The sequence below is a fragment of the Dipodomys spectabilis genome, unplaced genomic scaffold (genome assembly GCF_019054845.1).
Source record: "Dipodomys spectabilis isolate Male_0828 unplaced genomic scaffold, ASM1905484v1 ptg000054l, whole genome shotgun sequence".
In the NCBI taxonomy this organism is placed as follows: domain Eukaryota; kingdom Metazoa; phylum Chordata; class Mammalia; order Rodentia; family Heteromyidae; genus Dipodomys; species Dipodomys spectabilis.
This window is the reverse complement of record NW_024870731.1, coordinates 1,971,429-1,995,955: the sequence shown is the minus strand read 5'-3', so window position 1 is coordinate 1,995,955 and position 24,527 is coordinate 1,971,429. Positions and strand designations below refer to the sequence as shown.

The 24,527-nt window shown below is 42.5% G+C and overlaps 1 protein-coding gene across 2 annotated transcripts in view; it reads left to right on the top strand.

Moving 5' to 3' along the window:
* Window positions 1-24,527, top strand: part of Arhgef3 (Rho guanine nucleotide exchange factor 3) — a 353,091-nt gene that overhangs the window by 147,912 nt on the left and 180,652 nt on the right. The window contains exon 1 of one of the 2 annotated variants that reach the window (XM_042679974.1): window positions 1,443-1,559. The exons of the other annotated variant lie outside the window; for it this stretch is intronic. Within the exon in view, the coding sequence (XP_042535908.1) occupies window positions 1,509-1,559 (51 nt within the window). The 5' untranslated portion in view covers window positions 1,443-1,508. Of the gene's footprint in view, window positions 1-1,442; window positions 1,560-24,527 lie in introns of those variants that run through there. 2 annotated transcript variants of the gene reach the window in all.

Sequence of the window (24,527 nt, the reverse complement as noted above, 5' to 3'; positions counted from 1 at the left end):
CTGTCCCTCAGCTTTTTTGCTCAAGGATAGCATTCTTCCATTTGAGCCACAATGCCACTTCTGGCTAGTTAATTGAGAGAAAAGGGTCACAGGCTTTCCTGCCAGAGCCAACTTGGAACCATGATCCTCAGATCTGAGTAGCTAGGATTACAGGTGTGAGCCACTGGCACCTGCCTAGCATCACTTACTTTTGAAGCACCTCACCACTCTGGCCTTGTCTGCTCTTCTGGTTCACAGCACCCCTCAGAGCTGCCCCTGTGTCTCTTGCTCTGAGAAGCCTTCTCAGCCTTTGTCTCTGTAAAAAACACATTCAGTAGGCACAGTTAATTCTTGGTTCCCTTAATATTTGTTTGAAAATTCCTAGAAGTATGAAAGGGCTGAGCTCTTACGTCAGGCTTTGGATTGGCTTTCCTTCTGTCAGGCCAAAAGTTTGCAGCCCCAGTAAACTTACTTATGTGTTGGGTCTTGACCTTACACAAGGCTGAGACATAGGAAGATTCCAAAAATCTATGCATTTGTAAGAAAGCCTGGGAAAGCCCAGGCTGAATCTCTGCAAATAAATGTTGCAATTAAAGAAGATTCTGGCAAACTAAATTGTATCTCATTAGAGAAGTAAACAAAAAGGAATCATTAAGAACTAGCATGAATTGAGCTGTCCTTGAACTTGAGAGCCTTGGCCACTGTGCAGGGAGATTGGGGTGCTTTTTTTTTCCGTGAGAAGGGTTAGACTTTAGCGTAGTTTTTACACCCAAACCTTACAGGTTATTGTAAGACCATCTGCCTTACCCAAAAGGATCTGACTTTTGGGACACATTGCTCATCTATGAAATGAGAACGTTACTTGGTCTGAAGAAAGCAGGACAGTCTCTTGTGCTCTTGGACAAATGTCAAAAGGACAGTTTCCAGAAGTAGTTAATTTGAAAGGGCTCTGGAGGGAAAATGCCAGATTTGCGTAAGTTAAAAAAAAAAAAAAAGGAACGGATGGGTGTGTAGATGCTTTGAAATTAGAACTCAGTGTGTGCTCTATATCCTGGGCAGGGCATAAAGCTCAAGGAAACTATTGATTCCTCTTTGCTGACATCCTACTGTCTCTTCTCATAGTGATGTCCCCTTGACTGTCTGTTTTCCCCTTCCCACCCCCATGGGAGACAGCACATCCCCTAGAGCTGTTGGACGTCCACCCTGGTGTTAGGTGGGGACCCAGTGAGTATTATTTGCCTCTTACAGGCTGAGGATTGTCAGCCAGATCTGAAAGTCTACTGGGTCTTTGAATGCCAGAGGCCAAGAGTGCTGTAAAAGAGCAGCTGTCACAGGCAGGCACTGAGGTAGCTAGCCCTGGGCTGGTGCAGCTCTCTGCTTCTGACATTTGTAACTGATGGCCCCTGTCACTTCCTGTCATGCCGCCCAAGTGGTGGGGAGGAGTTCCTTCAGGGAAACCATGCTCAGCGCTGCTCAGAGAATCCCCTCTGCAAGGCTTCCCCACAGTTAGGGCCTGGGAGTCTGGGTGGATGAGCTCGGAGGGCCCCACGCTGTGGTGCTGCTTCTCTGTCTACTCGCAGGTAAGCTCCCCGTGGCCCCCAGGGTGGGTGTTCTCAATGCCTGCCCAAGCTTCTGCCTGTGCCAGGAGCTGGGGTATGGGAGGGCACAGCATTCCTTACTTCCCAAGGAACAGAACAGGAACGATGGAGCCAGATTCCTGCCTCGTCTTCCTAAGAATCAGGAAAGAACTCGTGATTGTGTTGAATGCCAGTGTTGTGTGTGGTTTCGATGGCCAGCTTGATGGCATGGTTTGCTGTCAGAGCTTCCCCTGCTATCTGTGATTGGAGGAGAGGAAGGGAGGGGGCTGATCACTCTGTGCTCCATGATGCTAGCATTTCACTTTTTTATTTTTTTTAATGAAAGGAAGAAAGATGGAGAGAAGTGTGCATCTGCTCTGTGTTTTGATGTTACTTATTCACAAAATGGATTCCAAGGTCATTTTTTTTCTTTTTTTGGATTGGAAGATGGCTAAACTCAGTTTTGAAAGTTCATTATACTCAGAGCAACTCTTTCTAGGTTTCTCTAGTGATGCTGGTGTCCAGAGTTGTCATGATGCGGAAGATGAGTTAGAAAATCAGTGGAGGTTCAGACTTCTCATGTAGAGCCTTGGTGCATGGTTTGGGTTATTTTGGGAGAAGTGGCTGGAAATGTTTCATTTCTGTGAGGTGAAGAATGAGTAAGAGTCCTGAAGCTTATCCCCCTCTGTCCCTTTTATTTGCTGTATTTGTTTATTTGGGGGTAGATATTGGTGTTTGGGATAAAAAAGGAAATACAAGTACTTTTTCCCTTCTGATCAGAGTTACCTTTCTGAGACTGATGTTTTGCAATTCTGGTTTCAATTCTTTCCCATGATTATTTACACACATACAGACTTTGTTTTTCAATTATTTTTACTGTGGTAAAATTCACCTAACTTAAATTTACCATCTCATCCATTTTCAGTCATATAATTCAGTGATGTTAAATACATTTGTAATATATAATTATCACCAATATCCATCTCCTAGCTCTTTGTTTAGTAAAATTGAAACTACACCCATTAACTTGAAGTCACTTCCATAGTCTGAGTGAAGCAGTATTTGTCTTTTTGTAACTGGCTTGTTTCATTTAGCATAATGCCTTCAAAGTTCATCCATTTCGTAGCATACATCAGAATTTTCTTCTGTTTGGAAGAATTATATTTTGATTTGTTATATAGCATATTTTACTTGTCCATATAGCATATTTTACTTAACCCTTGGGTTGCTTATATGTTTTAGCATTGTGAATAATGTTGTTATGAACATGGATATACAAATATCATTTGTGTGTGCGTGTGTGTGTGTGTGTGTGTGCGCGCGCGCGCGTGCACACGCGCACTAGTGTTGGGGCTTGAACTCAGAATCTCAAATTCTCATTTGGCTTTTTCATCAAGTCTGTCACTCTACCACTTGATCCATAGCTCCACTTCCAGCTTTTCGATGGTTAATGGGAGATATGAGTATTACTGGCTTTTCTGCTTGGTCTGGCTTTGAACTGTCATCCTTAAATCATAGCCTCCTGAGTATTTATAGGTTGCAAGTATGAGCGTATGAGCCAGTGGTCCACAACCAGATATCTCTTTTGAGACCCTAATTTCAATTTGGGGAGTTATATACCCCAAAATGGAATTGCTGGAACATAATTTTTAACTTTTGAGGAACCACACAGCATTTGTACTATTTTACAATTCAACTAAAAGTTTACAAGAGTGCCAGTTTCTCCACACCTTGTCCACACTTGTAATTTTCTGGGGATTTTGTTTGTTATTAGCCTATGGGTGTAAAGTATTATCATGATGTAGGTCTTTGTGTTGCCATTTCTTTCTTTCTTTCTTTCTTTCTTTTGGTCAGTCGCGGGGCTTGAACTCTGGGCCTGGGCGCTGTCCCTCAGCTCTTCAGCTCAAGGCAAGCACTCTACCATGTGAGCCACAGTGCCATTTCCGGTTTTCTAGTGGTTTATTGAAGATAGAAGTCTCACACACGGTCTTTCCTGCCGGGCTGGCTTTGAACCGCAATCCTCAGATCTCAGCCTCCTGAGTAGCTAGGATTACAGGTGTGAGCCACTGGCGCCCGGCGCCAATTCTTTAATGATTAGTAGTGTCAAGCATCTTTCTAGATGGATATTGGCCATTTATGTGTATTTTGTAGAGAAATGTCTGTTTGAGTCCTTTGCTAGGTTTTGAATCAGACTGACTTTTGTTTCTTTCTTTTAGGAATTCTCTTTATATTCTGGATATTTATCCCTTATTTGATAGGCAAACATTTTCTCCCAGTCTTGGATTTTGTTTCTCTTCTGTTGCTGTTGTATAGACTCCTGTCTTTAATCCTCTTGTGTGACTTGAGTAATGTCAGCCTTTTGTTTTCTCCCATCCCACACACCCATCTATTTGCTCACTTGATGAACCTTTAAGATATGGGTATTGGTAACACTTAAAATTGTTTTCAGGTGAGTGATAGTGCAATATTAATATGTTTATTAGATGCTATAATAATGAGCACTTCTCTCACATTCACATATGAATTTGTGCGGGGTGGGGGGGGCGCTGTACTAGAGTTTGTTTTGTTTCGTTTGTGTGCTGGTCACTGGGGTTTGAACTTAGGACTTTATCCTTTCTTTTAGCTTTTTCACTGAGGTTGGTGAGTTACGAATTGAGCCATGCCTCCAGTTCCTGTTACAGGGGTTTGAACTTGAGGCTTTGCTCTTGCTAGGTACTCTACCACTTGAACAATGTCCCCTAATTCCTTTTGTTTCCATTAGTTTATGAATAGGTGTCCCTGTTATGCACAGGCAAGCCTGAAGTATCCTTCTATTCATGCTTTACAAATAGCTGGGATAACAGGTATATATCCCTGTGTTCGGCTTTTTGGTTGAGATAGACTTTCTTTCCTTCCTTCCTTCTTTCCTTCCTTCCTTCCTTCCTTCCTTCCTTCCTTCCTTTCTTTCTTTCTCCTTACCCTGCCCTGCCTCGTCCTCTTTGTCTTGGGGCTTGAACCTAGGGCCTGGACACAGCCCCTCAAGGCTATCTATAACTCTATCACTTTGAGCCACAGTGTCACTCCAATTTTTACAATTTATTTTATTTTTTGCCAGTCCTAGGGCTTGAACTTAGGGCCTGGGCACTGTACTTGAGCTTCATTTGCTCAAGGCTAGCACTCAACCACTTGAGCTACAGCACCACTTTTGGCTTCTTCTGTTTATGTGGTACTGAGGAATCAAATCCAGGGCTTCATGCATGCTAGGCAAGCTCTCTACCGCTAGTCCACATTCCCAGCTACTTCCGATTTTTCAGTGGTTTATTGGAGATAAGAGTCTTATGGACTTTCCTGGCTTCGAACCACAGTCCTCAAATCTCAGCCTCCTGAGTAACTAGGAATATAAGCATTAGCCACCAGTGCCTGGCTTTGTCTGTTTTTCTAGGCTGGTCTCAAACATTGATCCTTTCAATCACCACCTCCTGAGTAAAAATAATTATGGGTCTGAGCCATTGCACTCAGCTAGCTTATGAAATTTTTTTTTTTTCTGTTGGTCATGGGGCCTGAACTCTGGGCCTGGGCGCTGTCCCTCAGCTCTTCAGCTCAAGGCTAGTGTTCTACCACTTGAGCCACAGCGCCATTTCCAGCTTTTTCTGTTTATGTGGTGCTGAGGAATCGAACCCAGGGCTTCATGCATGCAAGGCAACTACTTTACCACTGAGTCACTTTTCCAGCCCCAGCTTATGAAATTCTTAACAGCATATATGAATTGGCTTTTACTGTCCCCATTTTGCAGATAGTGAAACAGACTTAGAGAAGATAATTTGCCCAAGGTCACCTAACTAGCAAAATGGTCCCAGAAATAATATCCCTAGCCATTAGGGGCGGTGTGATGATTTAATTCAAGGTCCCTTTTCCGATCTCCTACCTTCAGCATCTGAAGGAACAGTTGCTTTCCAGTTCTTTGTTGAATCATCCCATTTTGGTGAGTGTTGAGTGTGGTTCAGTTAGCATCTAACTTAGAGACACCTAGGACAAAGTCACTTACTCCTTGGACTCATTTTCCCTACTTATCAAATAACTATGTCTCTAATCTCATTTTAGCTCTGATAGAGGAATCTTTGATGTGCAAATATTTTACACAAAAAGTAAAATCTAGTTTTTACATCTGCTCTATTTCAAGGGCAGATGATTGAACAAGTGTTATTAAGCACACATTTTTCCAAAGATACCATCTTGAACTCAATGTATTTGACTAGCTGGTTGCTGACTCTTACTCTGCTCTTGGAAATATATTATTGAGTGAATTTTGATAACTTGGCTCTGAGTCTTCAGAAAAGGGTCTGGGGAAATTGGGGGCTAGATGTGGGAGGTAGAAGAGGGAAAAGAGAAGGAACTCCTTAAAAATCCTCATGTTCATTCCAAGTGCTGGTGGCTCACACCTGTAATCATAGATACTCAGGAGGTTGAGATCTGAGGATAGCAGTTTGAAGCCAGCCTGGAAAGGAAAGTTTGAAGACCCTTAATCTCCAGTTAACCACCAAAAAGCCAGAGGAGGAGCTGTGGCTTATGTGGTAGGGCACTCATCTTGAGCACAAAAGTAAGGACAGTGCCCAGGTCCTGAGTTCAAGCCCAGAACACTCTCTCCCCCTTTCTTTCACATACACACACACACACACACACACACACACACACACACACACACACACAGAGTCTCATGTTCTTATCTTCCTAGATCTGATCAGAGTAGTTTTGTATCTATGGAAAACAGCAGAAGTTAGGTGTAATCATCCATGCAATCCAAGGTGTATAACCAAACCTCTCTGAGTCCACTTTTCTGCTCTGTAAGTTGGTATAATAAGCAGTGCCTCACTCTGGGGTTGTCATGAGGAATGACCGAAGTTACTCACTACAGTGCCTGACAATGTCCGTGCTATGAGCCCCATGCCATAGAACATGCTGGTAGCTATTAGCGAAACATCCTTTGTGTGAAAGCTTCGGAACAGCAAGGCTGCAAAACACCTGTGTCCTGAGACAATGTGGACCTGGTTTGACATTGTGGAGGGAAAGAAGCAGCATTTTCCATAGAAGGACTTCCTGTAACGCTCCTGGCTCACCTGGGTTATCACTGCTTGCCCAGGATTCAAATTGGGGCTATGAAAGGGAAAATGACTCGAAACAGACCCTGAGAAAGCCTCTTTCCATAGAATGTTCAGATGTGTGACTCACAAGAGACAAAGGTCAGGGTGGTGGTTCTGACTGTCTACTGGGACAGAAACAATGGTGACTTTAGGATCTAAATATAGCCAATGTGGATGTCACTTAGGAAAACCAGTTCCTGGTGCTGGCTGGGTGGGCAGCTCTCTTGGGGAAGTGTTAAGGAAGCAGGCTGTGCGTGATACTCCATGCTCAATCCGCTCTCTTTCAGAATAACTCCGTTTTCTAACCTCCACATTCCTGATACACCACCACAGAGGCTTGGCTGCCTGGCTTATTTGGCCATCTCCTCCCTGCTTTGACTGTGGGTGTTCATCGTCCTCTTCCTTTCATGCTTCAGACCCTGACCTGTACCTGCCATTGAGGGTCTACCCCTGCCTTGTGTTCTTTCCACTGTTCTTTGTGGAGCAAACAGTGAGAGTCGAGTTTGGGATCCAGTTTCTGGGTTCTGCAGTTAATCTTGGGTGATGCTGAACTCCTGGCACCAGGTTCTCCATCCAGAGGTTAGAGACTCAGCTGTTAAGAACCTGGAACCCGGTACCAGTGGCTCATGCCTGTAATCCCAGCTACTCAGGAGACTGAGATCTGAGCATTGTGGATCAAGGCCAGCCTGGGCAGGAAAATCTGTAAGACTTTTATCTCCAGCTGAACGTTAGAAAACCAGTAGAGGCACTGTGGCTCAAAGTGGTAGAGCTTTAGCCTTGAGTGAAAAAGCCCAACCCTGAGTTCAAGCCCCATGACCAATTTTAAAAAAAGGAAAAAAAAAAGAAAAAAAGAACTTGGCTCTAGTACCAGTGACTCCTGCCTGTAATCCTAGCTACTCAGGAAACTGAGATCTGAGGACTGCAGTTCAAGATCAGCAAAGCAGAAAAGTCCATGAGACTCTTATTTCCAGTTAACTACCAGAAAAGCAGAAGAGCTATGGTTCAAGTGGTAGAGTGGCATCATTGATTGAAAAAGCTAAGAGGACATTGCCGAGGGCCTGAGTTTGAGCTCTAGTAGGAGAGAGAGTGGAGGGGAGGGAGAGGAGGGGGAGGGGTGGGGAAGAGATGTAACACGAGACCATGAAGCTCTAGGTTCAAACCCCAGTACACCAAGAAATTAAAAACAAATAAATAAATAACATGGAATTGAATCTGTGAAGCCCTTCAAACAGAGCACCTTGTTGTTCACAATGGTCATAATTGTGGTTTGTAGGACAGAGAGGCCTGCAGTGAACCCCTTACTGGTTGGGTTTACTGGTTTCCCACCAATGCCTTCCAAGCACACCGTTGGGTTGTTCTTACTGTGTTAATTTCAGTTGGCTGCTTTTTTGTTTGGTTTGGTGTTTTGCTTGGTCTTACACACAGGTTGGATCCGTTTCCTAAAATGCATTCTAATAAATGAATATTGTTGTATTGTCCATGATCTGATATGAGTTTATGTTATATCATGATTTAATGTCCCTTCCCTCACTTAGGGGACTGCAGAATCTGTGGTTCTGAGTCCCTGAGACCCAGCTGTTGCCTGTTCCGTTCTGACCTCTGCTCCTCCAATAGGAATGATCAGTGACCCTCATCCTTCAATTCATCAGGCCTCATCTGAGAGCTTTGTACCTGCCTCTGCACCAGGGGCCAAGATGGCCAAAGTACAAGTCTCTGTAGCCTCTGCTGTCCTCTTGCAGTGACCCATTACTAGCCTGGAGCGGAAGTGGAAAGAAAGCCACAGAATAACCCACTATCTGAAATCTCGACCCTGTGATGAGTGAGGGAGGCCAGGACTGCTCCTTGCTGAATATGGGTAAAGGAGATTCTTCTCAGTTTTTGCTGAGTAACACCGCACAGACACAAGCTATGCTGGAAGTAGTCTTAAGAGGATATGGAGTGTCTGCCCGACATGGGTTCATGTGTGATTCTTCTCCTGTGGAGGTTAGAAGATCCAGAGGGGCAAGCACAAGCACACAGCCTAGGCCTGGAATTGGTATCATCTCTCCTGCCCCTATGGCATTGGCCAGAGCAAGTCACAGGCCCAAGCTATGGAAGAGAAAGAGCGAAGATCTTAAATACTTGCCAGGCAACAAATTAATCTACCAGCAATGGTCAGTCAATCTATGTTTAATTGAATATGTACTATGTGGAACACTCTCTAGTGCTGGGGAGTAGAGAATAGGGATAATAAAGACTGGGGTAAGATCACTTAACCCAAGACCCAGTAGGTATTAGTTTCTCAGTGAGTACATAATGAATGTCTCATTGAGCTTGTCTCTCTTGAACTTTCTAGGCCCCCTGTTGGGCAGATGCCACCATTTTGGGGCGGACACCTGGGGTCCCAGCCTGGCCAGTTAAAGGCTTAGGATCTCCTAATGGGAGAAAGGTCTGGTGTTTATTCCCACATATTCATTGTGAACTGTTTTGGGGTGCTAACACTTTAAGCATCCCCATGAACTAAGAATTTAGCATGGTACTTGGCCTGTCACTGCTTCCCTAATTACCATTCCCTGTCCCCTGTGCACCTTTGAGTGTAAAATCACAAGCAATTGGTCTTCCCTGAAAAGCTTCAGATCTGGTTCCTCTATCCTTCTCTTAAGAAATCAATCCAGTGGAAGACATGTTTTTGTGTATTTGGATTCCAGTTTGGAATCTGATTCATTACAGCTGCCAGGTGAGTGTTTTCTAAATGAGTGGGACAATGAGGAAGAAGGTGGGCAGGTGGAAAGGGTCCCAGCCTTTTCCCACTGAAGAAGTAGGAAAGCACATATTACTCAGCTGCTTTATGTGACAGATTATATGAAACAGACTCAGAGAGGCCAGCCCACTTGCTCAAAGATACACAGCTCACCATAATAATAATAAAATTAATGTCTTCTCCCAAACAGATGACCTATACTCAGACATAATTTCATCTTCTCTCATTCCTTTTTAGAATACTGCCCATTTTATGGCTTGTGTTACAAAGCTTGGGTTTTCTTGAACCCCATATCCCAAGCAAAAGATATGGATGCCAGAAATATGTGTGCCATGTCTTGGGCAGAACCCCTCGCCATTTCTTCATTTGCGCTCCCCTTTCCACTGTGTCCTTTTGTCCTTACCCGGAGCTGTGCATAGAGATTACCAGCGACGGACATTTGTGCTGAGACCGGGTCAAGCCCAGGGTGGAAGGTGGGTAGGGACAGAGAGAGAGGCATTGTTCTGCCAGAGTCCTGCAAATCTTACCGTGGGCCATTCTTCTATTCTTAGTTTCGAAGGCACTTTGTTCTCTGATGCCTTGTTTTTGCAGCCACCAGGAAATCAGCCCCTGCCTGGGGTCAGCGATGCCACCGCTTCCTGTCTGTGACCGCCTAGGTGGCCGCCCCATGAGCTGGTCTTATTTCAGGGCTGATCCTTTGTCACCAGGATGGTGATCTCCCTTCCTCTTTTTGCTGCCCAGCCTGTCTGTGTGGAGGCAGGGGTGGGAGAGGAACAAGAGACCCCATGAGTCTATTTTTATTTGTATTGATATTAATTTCAGTTGTTTCTGTGTAAAAAAGAAAAATCCTGCTGGGTGCTGGTAGCTCATACTTGTACCATCCTGGCTACTCGGGAGTCTGAGCTCTGAAGATTATGGTTCCAAACAAGCCTAGGCAGAAAAGTCTATGAGACTCTTATCTCCAATTAGCCAGCAAAAAAACTAAAAGAAGGGGTATGGTTCAAGTGGTAGAGCGACCAGATGAACAGAAAAGCTAAGGGAAAATACCCTGTCCCTGAATTCAAATCCCCGACCCCCTCCAAAAACAAAAAGAAAGAAAAAAAAGAGAAAGGAAAGGAAAGGAAAGAAAAATGCTAAAATCCAAATATCAATGGAACATTGTTCTCAGGGTTTGTCCAGTAGGAATAGAATGTAAGCTACAAGTGTGATTTTAAATTTCCTAGTCAACACATTGAAAAAAGAGAAACAAGCAAGAATAATTTTACTAATCTAGTGTATGTATGTCAGTATATCTGCATATTAACATTTCGACATAACTCCTCTAGGGACTGCTACCTTGTGAGTGCCTGGCAGACACATGTGGCTTGTGGTGGCCACCTGCTAGTGCTGAACAGACTGCAGGGGAGCCTGGCAAGATGGAGGGGTGTTTTGTACCTTCCCTGCCTAGGATGAAGGCCGTTAGGTGACAGTGAGTGCTTTAGGTGTAGCTAGGGCTGCTGATGAACCGAACTGTGTCCTTAATTTTACTTAATTTACTGAGGTTTAGTTCACTAGAATGTAAACATCGAACAGATCCATGTACCTAGAGACTATCATCTTGGAAAGTGCAACTCTAGAGATTCTATCTTCTCGAAAAGGTATGGACTTCAGCTTGACCACAGTATCATTTTTTGCCTGTAGTATTTGCAGAGGTTTTTTCTTTTCTTTTTTTTTTTTTTGTTTGTTTTGTTTTGGCCGGTCATGGGGCTTGAACTCTGGGCCTGGGCACTGTCCCTCAGCTCTTTAGCTCAAGGCTAGTGCTCTAGCACTCGAGTCATAGCGCCATTTCTGGCTTTTTCTGCTTATGTGGTGCTGAGGAATTGAACCCAGGGCCTCATGCATGCAAGGCAAGCACTCTACCACTGAGCCACCTTCCCAGCCCTTGCAGAGATTTTTTAAATTAGGTTACAGAACCCTTCCAGGATGGAAGTAAGCTTTATCAAAGACAATTTGTCAGTATTTATTATATTCCATTCAACTCCTGGGTATTAGTCTGCAGATTCTCTCATGCACATAGTAGGCTCATCTAGAATGACATTTGCAGCCAGGAACCCATGGCTCATGCCTATAATCCTGGCTACTCAGGAGGCTAAGATTTGAAGATTGAGGTTCAAAGCCTTCCCGGGCACACAGATCCTCAAGACTCTTATCTCTAGTTAACCAACAAAAAGCTGCAACTGAGACCAGAGTTCAAGTCCTAACACTGGCACAACAAGCAAATAAATGACATTTTTTGCAGCAAAAGATTAGCACCTACTTGCAAACCCAGTAATTGAGGAGTGTAGATCAATACACTATAGCAACATTTTAAAAATAAAGCAATTTTCTGTTGGTGGCCTGAGAAGTTTTCCAAGATACAATGCATCTTGTTTTCCAAGACACAGTATTAAGCAGTGGACAGCAGGACACTTAATATACTGTCATTCGGGTGAAATGACTCGCCTATTTATGTTGAGGGCAGCTCTGGAGGAATGCAGAACTGGTTACAGTGGTTATTTCTAGGGGAGAGGGGATGGCAGGCCTAGGAAAGAGGGGTACTGCCCTTTTGGTATTAAATCCTGTGCATTGTATTATGTATTCAAGAATAATTATCTGAAAAGTAAACAGAAAACTCTTAAGGGAAAGATTCATCAGGGAAGGCTTCCTAGTGTTGGAGATCGTTGGACTGGTTGTAAAAGATGCACAAGTGTTCTTCTGGCAGGAGGAAGGCCAAGACCAAGGCATGAACCTGTAGGATAGGTTTAGTCATAACTCAGTGTATAAAGCAGACAGACATGGAGTTAGACATGCATAAGACTAGCTAGACAAGAGATGTTTGGCTACTAGTTTGTACTTAACTCTTTTAAGTCATAGGCAGCTATGGATGGTTGACATGGAAGCAAGATGAGTGTATCATGTAGAGGGCTGCTGCAGCAGTATAGAGGACATTTGAACTGGGGCTCTCAAAGAACGACCTGAGGTCCCCTGAGTCTCCAAGACCCAGGGGTACTGTCTAATGACCAATCACAAAAACATCATTGACCAACCACAAAAACATCATTGGAAATGGATTTTAGGCACCAATAATGCAATCAGCTGTCTGCTATGTAGCCAGATATTAAAGAAGTTGGCAAAGTTCAAACAATGCTACTCTTCACTATCTTGAAAAATGCAGTTAATAATTATTGAGATAATTAGATCAGCAAATAATATTCTTTTTTCTTTAGGTGGAGGAGGTGATCCTGGGACTTGAACTCAGGGCCTGGATTCTATCCCTGAGCCTCTTTGTGCTCTAGGCTAGTGCTCTATCACTGGTACCACAGCACCACTTCTGTTTTTGTTTTTTTTCTGAGTAGTTTATTGGAGATAAGAATCTCACATACCTTCCTGCCCTGGCTGGCTTAGAAGTGTGATCCTCAGCTCTCAACCTCCTGAGTAACTAGGATTATAAGTGTGAGCTACCAATGCCAGACTAACATTCTTATCTTTAAAAGAATGAATATTTTTTAAAAATTTGAAGTGTGTGTGTGTGTGTGTGTGTGTGTGTGTGTGTGTGTGTGTACTGCGGCTTGCCCTCAGGGCCTTGTATTCTTACTTGGCTTCATTGCTTTACCACTTGAACCTCACTTCTGGGTTTTTGCTAGTTAATCAGAGATACCAGTCTCATAGACATTTTTGTCTGGATTGGCTTCAAACCAGGATCTTCATATCTCAGCCTCCTGAGTAGCTAGGGCTACAGGTATGAGCCACCAGCACCTGGTTGTGAATTTTATTTTCTAATGCTTTAAATTGTTGTTGATAATAGCCTACATAAACAGAAGCTCATTGAGGAGTTCTTCACAAGCCTAAAATATAAAGGAGTCCTGAAGCCAAAATGTCTGCAACTGCTGATCTAGAAACAGGAGGCCCTGAGCGCTGTGACTATAGTTGGGATCCTCATAGACTGTAGAGAAGGAGATATAGCTCTCTCTCAGTGTGAGCCAGGTAGTATGCGACTGGGGTTGGGGCGCTGGAACTAGTTATCCTGTGAATCTGAGGACAAAGAAGAGGGAGCTTGGTAGATGGCTTGGTTTTGACTGGCAGGCATATTAGCACATATCTTCTATACTAGCCTCCTACTGATGGTGGTTTTTGTTATTTCCAGTTCTTTGCTATTATAAACATCCTGGATAAATCTCTAAGTGTTCATGCTAGCTTTTCCAAAAAAGAACCTGAAGCTTGCCCAGAAGCTGTGAGTGACCTTGCCATCTCTGGTCTTCCTCCAGCCTTGTTTGAGAACTCTTCCTTCTGGGACCTAAATTTTGCCAATCTGAGGGTGTGAAATGACATCTTGCTTAACCCCTTCTGCAACATCACTGTACCTCCATCTCCCTCTCCCTCTCCCACCACCCCCCGCCACCCCAGATCTGGGAGGATAAGATATCAACTCTGAACTGTAGGCACCTCAGGAAAAGTCTTCCCTTTAAAAACACTCTCCCTCTCTTCCCTCCCTTCCTTCCTCCCTCCTCCTCTGTGCCTCTTCCTCCTCCTCCTCCTGTTCTTCCTCTTCCTCCTTCTGTGTGTGTGTGTGTGTGTGTGTGTGTGTGTGTGTAAAGAAGCAGATTGGTTTCCTAAGTGAGGAAGGAGTCAAAAATTGGCATCTTACTCTTTATTTTGGATAGAAATGTTCCAGTCAGTTGTTCTTGGGGTGTTTGCTGGGATCTGAAGTTTATGGATCTTCATTGAAGATTATGAAGTTAGATCCCATCTGAGGTGCCAAGCAGAGAGCCCTGAGGCCCTGTGCAGTGTGACTGTTTGGACCACCTTTCCTGTGCACTGCTCCATGCCTCTCCGTGGGCCAGGCCTCCCTGCAGGCAGGAGTCATGACCCTGTGCTCCATCTGCAGCCTGGGGGCCTGCTTCAGGAAGGGCTGCCTGCTGGGGTTAGTGCTCTGCTTTGTTGTCTTGTGACAGTGACTTTTTCGACAAAGGCCTCCTTGTTTTTTATTTGCTCTGGTCCTGCAGAGTCTATAGTCAATCTTGCCTAAGGCATCACGAGTCTCTTAAAGATAGGGTGTGACAGAGGGGTAGGAAGTGGCCTGGGCAGCTATGACCCTCTCTGTGCAGGGCCTGTACACTTACTGTCACAGACTTCATATTTGTCACTTTGTAAAATTTGTGACCCCAAATCACAGTGCATCTTCTCTAGCACATGCAATGACAATTGAGCCCACCCCCATTCATCGTGGAGATCCTCTGCCTGTACACCTGATCTCTGTGAACCAGGTTCCTGTATTGGTGTATATTCAGTGACATGCTTCCACATTTTAGTATTTTTTGTGGGTGACTTCACTGTTTAATTGCTCACTAAATGTGGTGTTGAAGTGCTACTAGTGTCATAAGCACAAGACAGTTTGATGCCTTGCTGAGAGAAGTATGTGTGTCAGATAGGCATGGGTTATGCATGAGTTCAGTGATGTGAACTAACTGAATGACTTTATTAAATAAGGTGTCCTAAACAGAAACACACATAACGAAAGGTTGTGTCATGGTTGGTTGACCAAATTACTGCAACCAGAAGTGATGCTTTTAGAAGTGATGGTTTTATATTTACCAACTCAGTTTTTATGGCAACTTTAAAGAAAAATAGCTGCTATGAATAAGAAGAATCAGTGCCATATGAACTTGTGTCTTTCCCTCTCCCTTCCTCATTCTTCTTTTATTGTTCTCTTCCTACTTTTAATTCCTTACCATTTTGGTTTGCTTCCATTGGCCATTGGTCAGGCTTGGTATTAGCTTTTTGGCCCTCAAGGACACCCACAAAAGGGTGGGGTGGGGGACTGGAACTCAGGGCCTTGACATGGTCCCTAAGGTTTTTCACTCAAGGCTTGTGCTCTTCCCCTTGAGTCACAGCTTCACTTCAAGCTTTTCAGTGGTGAATTGGAGATAAGAGTTTCATGAACTCTCCTGCCTCGTTGGCTTCAAACCATGATCCTCAGATCTTAGCCTGACTATCTAGGATTACAGGAGTGAGCCATTATTGTCTGGCCAGTAAAGTTTGTATTCAGTCATCTATTCAAGCTACATCAGTGAGTAGCCAGGATTTCAGCTATGCTTAGATTGGAATGCAAAACTTATGTTTCCAAACATTACATATAGGCAGAGTCATTGAGACAAATAGAGGCCCTCGTACTTACTTCTAAAAAGTATTTTCCAATCTCAGCTGTTCTCCTCACTTTCCTCTCCTATAGGCAATAATTTCCTCAGCCATGTGTAATATAATTAGATGTTAGAAGGAAGCTTTTGCTGTCATCTGGTCCAACTCCCTGAGATTGAGAAAAGGCAAGTGAAGTGCCCAAGGTCATACAGGTAGTGCAAGGGCCTTAAATAATAGATGACAATGCAGGCAATAACTTTCTAACTACTGTGTTTGATCATTTATGGATCAGGCAAGAAAAAGATGGCATCAATGATGACAACTTCTGATAAAAATTTATAAACAAATTTCTGAAAATGAATTGCACTGTAGTGAAGCTGGAGGAGTATCCAAACAGAAGTTGTAGAAAACTAGGTGCAATTATCTTTGTGTTTTTTTCAGAAGCATTTCATATCTACAGGTCTTTAGTTGTTTGCAATATAGAGAGCCTTTAACTTTTTCATTTGGATGATTTTCATCACGAAGATATCTGTTGTAACACATCTTGTAAGCATCACTTGTTCCTAATAATATAGAATATAAATTTGTGATGCAGGACTGTGAAACAGAGAGGTGGAAATCTCCTACAAAACCAACCAGGAAACAGAGTGAGCAGGTCTGGCTTCCTGCCAGCTCCCCAGAACTACCCTCCTCTTTGTCCCCTCCCAAAAGGGGGAAGGAAGAAGGCTGAATAGAGATAATGTGCCATCTGCAAACAAAACATGGCTGACTCCTTTGGGTTCTCTGAGCACTCCCATTTCCTGTGGCTAAAGTTAGGTCTATTAGATAGGAATTTCATTTTTAATCCATGACTAGGCAGACAGAGGGATGCAGTCCTCTCCCTAAAGGATGGGAAAGGAGACAGCTTTGTTAAGCCGTCCCAGGAGAAACCAGAGAGTTGCTTTTTCCATACTTCTCATGAGCAGCAAAATTTATGAGACAGTTACCCAGTTGTTTTTGTGACAGTGTGGAAGCTACCACCAAGAAAGTGGGGTTTTGTTTTGTTTTTGTGCTGGTCCTGGGACATGAACCAGGACCTCATGCTTTTAGTGGGCTTTTTCATTTAAGCTGCCACTCTACCATTTGAGCCATACCTCCTCTTTTGGTTTTTTGCCGGTTCATTTTCACAGATAAGAATCTCATGGGGGCTGGGAAGGTGGCTCAGTGGTAGAGCGCTTGCCTTGCATGCATGAGGCCCTGGGTTCGATTCCTCAGCACCACATAAGCAAAAGGGAAGAAAAAGTCAGAAGTGGAGCTGTGGCTCAAGTGATAGAGCGCTAGCCTTGAGCTGAAGAGCTGAGGGACAGTGCCCAGGCCCAGAGTTCAAGCCCACGACCGGACCCCCTTCCCTCCCCCCCCCCAAAAAAAAAGAATCTCATGGGCTTTCCTGCCTAGGCTGGCTTTGAACTATGATCCTCAGCTCTCAGCCTCCAGATTAGCTAGGATTACAGTTGTGAGCCACCTGTAAAAAAGTGTTTTCTTAAACATCACTCATTTGTGAATAACTTTGACCATTGCCCATAATGTCAGCAAAGGCAATCATTTTCTCTAAAACCAAGTAGATTTTCCCCTTGATAACTGTCTTTAATGGAAAGTTTATGTTACTGTGATAATCAAAGATCCAGTATGATCCAAATAGATCACTATTAAGATAAATATCTGCAAAGCAAATCCCAGTTTGATGCCGTGTCTCTGTGCCCAATGAGATTGAGGTTGGTAAATATTGGAGAGGTTGTTAAAGGTGAGAGACCCCAACTTAGATCCTTCTTTTTGATGGACCATAGTTGAAAAAGAGTCATTATATTCAATGTTCATTATAAAAAATGTAACTACATAACTTGAGAGTATGGATGGGAGGGGGAAAATTAGGGAGAATGATGGAAGGGATGACATTGACCAAAAAGTATCATACTCATAACCTGACTTATAGAAATGTAACTCCTCTGTGCAACTACGTAATAATAATAATAATAACAATAATAATAATAAACACAGTTCCTTTCTTACTGTGCTATAATGGTGCATGAATGTAATGCTGGTAGAGCAAACTCCCAGTTCCCCACTCATGTGATCTTCAGTCCTCTGCCCACAATTGTGCCTCCATATGTCCTTGTGCTTGAGGAAGTTTCCACTCAAAGTGGCAGCCCAAGAAGCACCCTTCCATCAATGATGGAGGAGCTGGTAGGTTGAACATTCTCATCTTCTCCCTCAGGAAAGAATCATGGGATGTACTTTACATACTCTCAGGGGGTCCCCAGTGGGTAGAACTCCGCTTGGTCATAGTCATCACGTGCTGACTCCATAGCCTTCACAGGTTTCCTCCTTTCTCCCATTTCATCTGCTCCTTTCCCACCAGTTCTTATGAGAATCCCTTCCAAGTAAACAGCTGCGTCTGTGTGTGTGTGTGTGTGTGTGTGTGTGTGTGTTACTAGGAATTGAACTCAGGACCTCACATGTTCTGGGGAAGACACTCTACCACTTAAGCCACTCCAGTCCCTTTTTGTATTATCTTCAAGTCTAGCTTTATGTCCAGGCCAGGCCCCCTTGTGTTTCCCTGAGTCACTGAGGGTGAAGGGCATGTGCTCTACCACATCCAGCCATTGAGTACTTTGGAATGTCTCAAACTTCTTTTAACCCTGGCTGGTTGACAACTGTAATTCTTTGATCTCCACCTTCTAAATAGCTAAGATTATAAGCTTGAGCCACTGTGTCCAGTTTATACCTTATATTTACTCTGGGATCTGCTTCAGGGAACTCCCCCAAAAAGACACCTGGTAATCATAAAGGTAATAATAAAAATGAAAACACTTAAATCTTTTAGTTTGGTACAGAAACCTCAGAATGAATTTGTAGTTATTCATTCATATTTATTTTCTGACTCTGTCTCTGGAGAGGAGTCAGTGTCAATGGCATCCCAGTAGCAAAAAAACCACATCTAGTGCCCAGATCTTGGTTTTTAATACCATCCACTAAAAGAACCAGGCCTCCTTGACGAAAAGATTTATTCCAGGTCTGGATCAGGAGAAACACAGAGAAGCCTCAACTTTTGTTTTTGTTTTAGTCATAAAAAGTAATGCCCTTTATGTGAGTGAGCTAGACACAGACACCAGTTTATAGGGCTTTCCCTAGCTAAGCCTGGGACAATCTGAGCATTGGAAGAAATTATAGTAATGGATTATAACCCACTGAATAAAATGCAGGAGTCTGTGGGTCCACATTGATACAAATTAAGTAGCACTCCTATGCCTTGTGGTATACTGTCTAAGACTCTTGTCCATGAGGGATACCATCTAAGACCCCCAGGGGATGCCGGAAACCATGGGTAGTACCAGGCCCTGTTGATATTGTCACCTTCCCACAGTCCAACAACTCAGTGACTAGTGAGTGAGCAGTTTGCATGCAGCATGGATTCCCTGAAGAAAGAAATGATTCCTCTTCTAGGCATGATGGACTAGGGTGAGAGAGGCTCATATGAAATCATTGCACTTCTCAGAAAGTTTAAACATGAATTGTTTATTTCTAGAATTTTCTATTTAATACTTTCAGACCATGGTTGCACATAGGTATCTGAAACTTCAGCAAGGGAAATCACAGATGGGGAGGGAATGGGAGGGCTTTCCTATAATGCATAAAATGTAGCAGAGGAGGGAAAACTGAAACTCAGGAATGATGGAGTTAAAAATCATCAGTAGATACTAAAATTAGTATTTTACAAAGAATAAGACATTCCATAGTTTCAATTAACTCATTTACTAAGAATGGGAAAATAATAAGGAAAATAATAAGTAATCAAAGCTAATGTCAAATCCTGAAAACATTACAGGAAGGAACAGGAGAAACTCTAGGACTCCTTAGCACAAGGTAAAATTTTCTTAATAGAGACCCAGAAACACAACAAGTCAAAGAAAGGTTAGACAAATGGGATTGCATGAAACTGCAGAGCTTCTTCATGGCAAAAGACATAGCTAGCAAGATGAATAGAAAGCCCATGGATTGGGAGAAGATCTTCACTAGCCATACAACAGACAAGGGCCTAATATCTAAAATATACTTAGAACTCAAAAAATTAACTTCCCTAACAACAAATCCTCAAAGAATCAACCACCTGATTAATAAGTGGGCTAAAGACTTAAAGAAAAACTTCTCTGAAGTGGAAATAAGAATGGCCAATAGACACGGGAAAGAATGCTCAACTTCTCTGGCTATAAAAGAAATGCAAATCAAAACAACATTGAGATCCCACCTCATCCCAGTTAGAATGGCTATAATCAAGAAATCTAATAACAACAGATGCTGGAGGGGATGTGGCCAAAAGGGAACTCTACTGCATTGTTGGTGGGAGTGTAAACTTGTTCAACCACTTTGGAAAGTAGTATGAAGGTTCCTCAAAAGACTCCACATAGAGCTCCCCTATGACCCAGCAATCCCACTCTCAGGCATATACCCAAATGATCACAGACAAGTCCATACTAAAGCTACCAGCACAACTATGTTTATCACAGCATTATTTACCATAGCTAAGATATGGAACCAACCCAGGTGCCTCTTAGTAGATGCTCCATATATAGATACATATATATATATATATATATATATATATATATGTATCACATATATATATACACATGTGTGTGTGTACATATATGATGGAATATATGAATGAATGGATCAAGAAAATGTGATACATATATATATATATATGGAGCATCTACTAAGAGGCATCTGGGTTGGTTAGGTAATGGAAAGACTGGGAAAAATTATATTAAGTGAAGTAAGCCAGACCCAAAGAAACATAGGTCCCATGGTTTCCCTTATATGCAATAACTAATATATGTCTAGGATAATCTTGCCAGACAAGCAGAAAAGGTTAAAAGCTATATACATATGACCATATAAGATGATGCAAAGTTAAATGAACCCCAAGATAGAGACACAAGAGGTTTTATCTTTGTTGCTGTAGTTTTTAATGTACTTATAATGTACTATGTGATTTCTTTTGTTTCTTTCATATGTTCTTCCCCCCTTGTATAACTCCTGTTTTCACTGTATTTGATTCTGGTACCCTGCATTTTGTATATACATTTTTCTAATTTGGGGAGGGGAAGGGAAATAACACAATGCTAAAACAAGGATACAGGCTGACCCATTGTAGCAATGAGATATACAAAACACTATGTTAAAAATGAACTTTATAGGCTGGGAAGGTGGCTCAGTGGTAGAGCGCTTGCCTTGCATGCATGAGGCCCTGGGTTCGATTACTCAGCACCACATAAGCAGAAAAAATAAAAAGCTGGAAGTGGCGCTGTGGCTCAAGTGGTAGAGCACTCGCCTTGAGCTGAAGAGCTGAGGGACAGTGCCCAGGCCCAGAGTTCAGGCCCCACAACCGGACCCCCAAAATGAACTTTACAACTTCGGGGGACAGGGGGAAGGGAGGAGTTGGAAGTAATAATGCTCAAAGGGAAATGTACCCATTACCTTACTCATGTAACTGTAACCACTCTGTACAGTATCTTTTCAATAAAAATATAACAAAAATGTTACTAAGTTCTTTAAAATAAATGGTACAGAGATTTAAAAAAGCAAGCTAATGTATGACAAAAGGGACCAATACTAACCCATCCCAATAAAGCATTATGCCACTTCTGTCCTATCTATAAAGAGTGTAAAAGCTAAGGAAAAGTATGCTATCTTCACTCTTGGTATTTCTGAAATAGATAACTTGAATCTAAGCATGAAGAAAAATTTCATAAACTCACATCAAGGGAAATTGTATATGACTGGCCCATATTCTTCAAAGCATAGGCCCTGAGTTCAAATCTCTATACTGCCAAAACAAACAGACAAATGAATAAACAAAAAACATTACCAGCATAGTCTGCATATTATAAAAAGCAAATGGTGAATGAGCTGATATATTTTGTCAATGTTAAATTTGTTGCCTTTGATAATTATTGTTTTGTATGAGAGGAATTTGTTTCTTTCTTTTCTTTTCTTTTTTGGGGGGGGAGGAGGGAGGGCTACTGGGGCTTGAACACAGGACCTGGGCACTGTCCTTTAGCTTAAGGTTAACACTTTACCACTTGAGCCACTGTTCCACTTCTAGTTTTTTTGTGGTTAATTGGAGATAAGAGCCTCATGGACTTTCCTATCCAGCCTGGCTTAGAATCATGATTCTCAGATCTCAGCCTCCTGAGTAGCTAGGATTATAGGCATGAGCCACTAGTGTTTAGTTTAAAATTCTGTTGTAAGGAAATACTGATATATAGATAGGAGTAAAGGACTAAAATGATCCAATATCTGCAAGACATCTTAGATAGGAAGAAAAATAATTTATACTCACATAAAATAAAAGTGACAAGGAAACAGGGAAAAATTAAATCAACGAATCTGGGTGTTATATTCAAAACTATATCATTCTAGACCTTACCAACTTTCCTGTAAGTTTGAAATTATATTAAAATAATCTTTCCAAGTTCACAGATGATCAGCATACCCTGCCCTCCCTTCCAAAGGCCTGTGTCCATTTGTTTCTCCCCAACTCTGTGGGACCTGCTGACATTGCCCTGGCCCCTTGTGCTTCTGCAAGGTAGTAGTCAACACAGCCACTTCTGCAGTGGGAGGTTGTGTCTTTGCTGGACCACAGAAGAAGATTATTTAAATATTACTTAATCAAAAAAAGAGCTGTCTTCCAAACAACACTGAAAACTTTCATAAGAAACTGCCTGTCAGTTCTTAAAAAGATCCTCCTTGCTTAGAAGGCAAGAAACAGCTCTAAGGGCAGTAACGGTAATAAACTAACATTCTCCCCTTCAAAGAGTGGCCAGAATACACTACCAGCATCCCAGTGTTACCTCAGTGTTGCTTCTGGAGCTTCAGAACAGCCCTGGACTAGGCCTGTGACAAAAGCCCTGTTCCTGACCTGCTGGAGCCACTCAACAGAGGCCATAGACTGCAGAGCTGTCATGACTCACTTGAGAATGAGGCTCTTGGCATCCATTTGTGGAGAAACAAATCAAACAATAGTTCGAAAGCCAGTCACCATTTTGGATCCAAGTGTCTGGAAAGATGTCAACTTCAATTACAGGGACATTTTCCTTGTGCAGCTGTCATCAGAAGGAAGTTGGCCCTCACTACAACCCTGGTTACAGGGAGAGAGGCAAGGGGTCCCCTAACACTAGCAACATGCGGGTATTCTGAGCATCGCTTCTACAGTGGTCCCATCATGTCCTGGCAGATTTTAGGGAAAAGCTGATCTTTGGTAACCCATAAATGGACTGAAGTGAAGGCGAAGTCCTTGGTACTACATTTCCTAATCCTGAATCTTCCCAATCACTTTCATCCTGAGGTCTGAAACCAAGACCCAGACTGCAAAATCAAAGTATACTTATCCAGCATTTAATCCATTTGCCAGGAAAACATTGCTTTACTAACACTGAATATTCTTCCACGTTCATAATTTTCTTCAGATATGTCTGGTATGTAACCCGTTGTACAGAGAAAGCCCAGCAAATTTTTACTGATTAGCATATGAACAAATGAATATACTTGCCTACAAAATGACAAACATAAACTATAAAATTTCTTTTTCTCAAACTCTACTACAAAGCCATAGTAATTAAACCAGCTTGGTACTGGCACAAGAACAGACCTCAGAACCAATGGAATAGAATTGAAAACCCAGAAATGAACCCACAGACCTATAGCCATCTAATCTTTGATACGGGAGCTAAAAATAGAATGGAAAAAAGACAGCCTCTTCAGTAAATGGTGCTGGCAAAATTGGTTAATCACTTGTAGAAAACTTAAGCTAGATCCTTATATATCACCCTGCACCAGAATCAACTCCAAATGGATCAAACACTTCGGAGTCAAAGCACTGAAAGCACTCAAAAAACATTACAGGACGGAATAGGAGAAACCCTAGGTCTCCTTGGCACAGGCCGAAATTTACTTAATAGAGACCCAGAAACACAACAAATCAAAGAAAGGTTCGACAAATGGGATTGCATGAAATTGCAGAGCTTCTGCATGGCAAAGGACATAGTAGCAAGATCAGTAGAAAGACCACGGATTGGGAGAAGATCTTCACTAGCCATAGAACGGACAGGGGTCTCATATCTAAAATATACCTGGAACTCAAAAAATTAAATCCCCCAACAACAAATCCTCAAAGAAACAACTGCCCAATAAATATGCTAAAGACTTACAGAGAAACTTCTCTGAAGAGGAAAGAAGGATGGCCAATAGACACATGAAGAAATGTGCAACCTGCCTAGCCATAAAAGAAGTGCAAATCAAAACAACATTGAGATACCACCTCACCCCAGTTAAAATGGCAAAAATCAAGAACTCTAATAACAACAGATGCTGGAGGGGATGTGGACAGAAGGGAACCTTACTTCATTGTTGGTGGGAGTGTAAACTTGTTCAACCACTTTGGAAAGCAGTATGGAGGTTCCTCAAAAGACTCTACATAGAGCTCCCCTATGATCCAGCCACCCCACTTTTGGGCATTTACCTGAATGATCACAAACAAGATCATACTAAAGCTACCAGCACAACTATGTTTATCACAGCATTATTTACCATAGCTAAGATATGGAAGCAACCCAGATGCCCCTCTGTAGATGAATGGATCAAGAAAATGTGGTATATATACACAACGGAATTCTATGCCTCCATCAGAAAGAATGACATTGCCCCAGTTGTTAGGTAATGGAAAGACTTGGAAAAAATTATATTAAGTGAAGTAAGCCAGGCCCAAAGAAACATAGGTCCCATGATTTTCCTTATTTGCAATAACTAGTATGTCTAAGACAAGCAGAAATGGTCAGATAGGTTGATGTTAGGCGAAATGAACCCCAACATAAGGACTCAAATGTTTTTTCTTTCTTGCTATTGTTTCTAACATATTTATAAGAT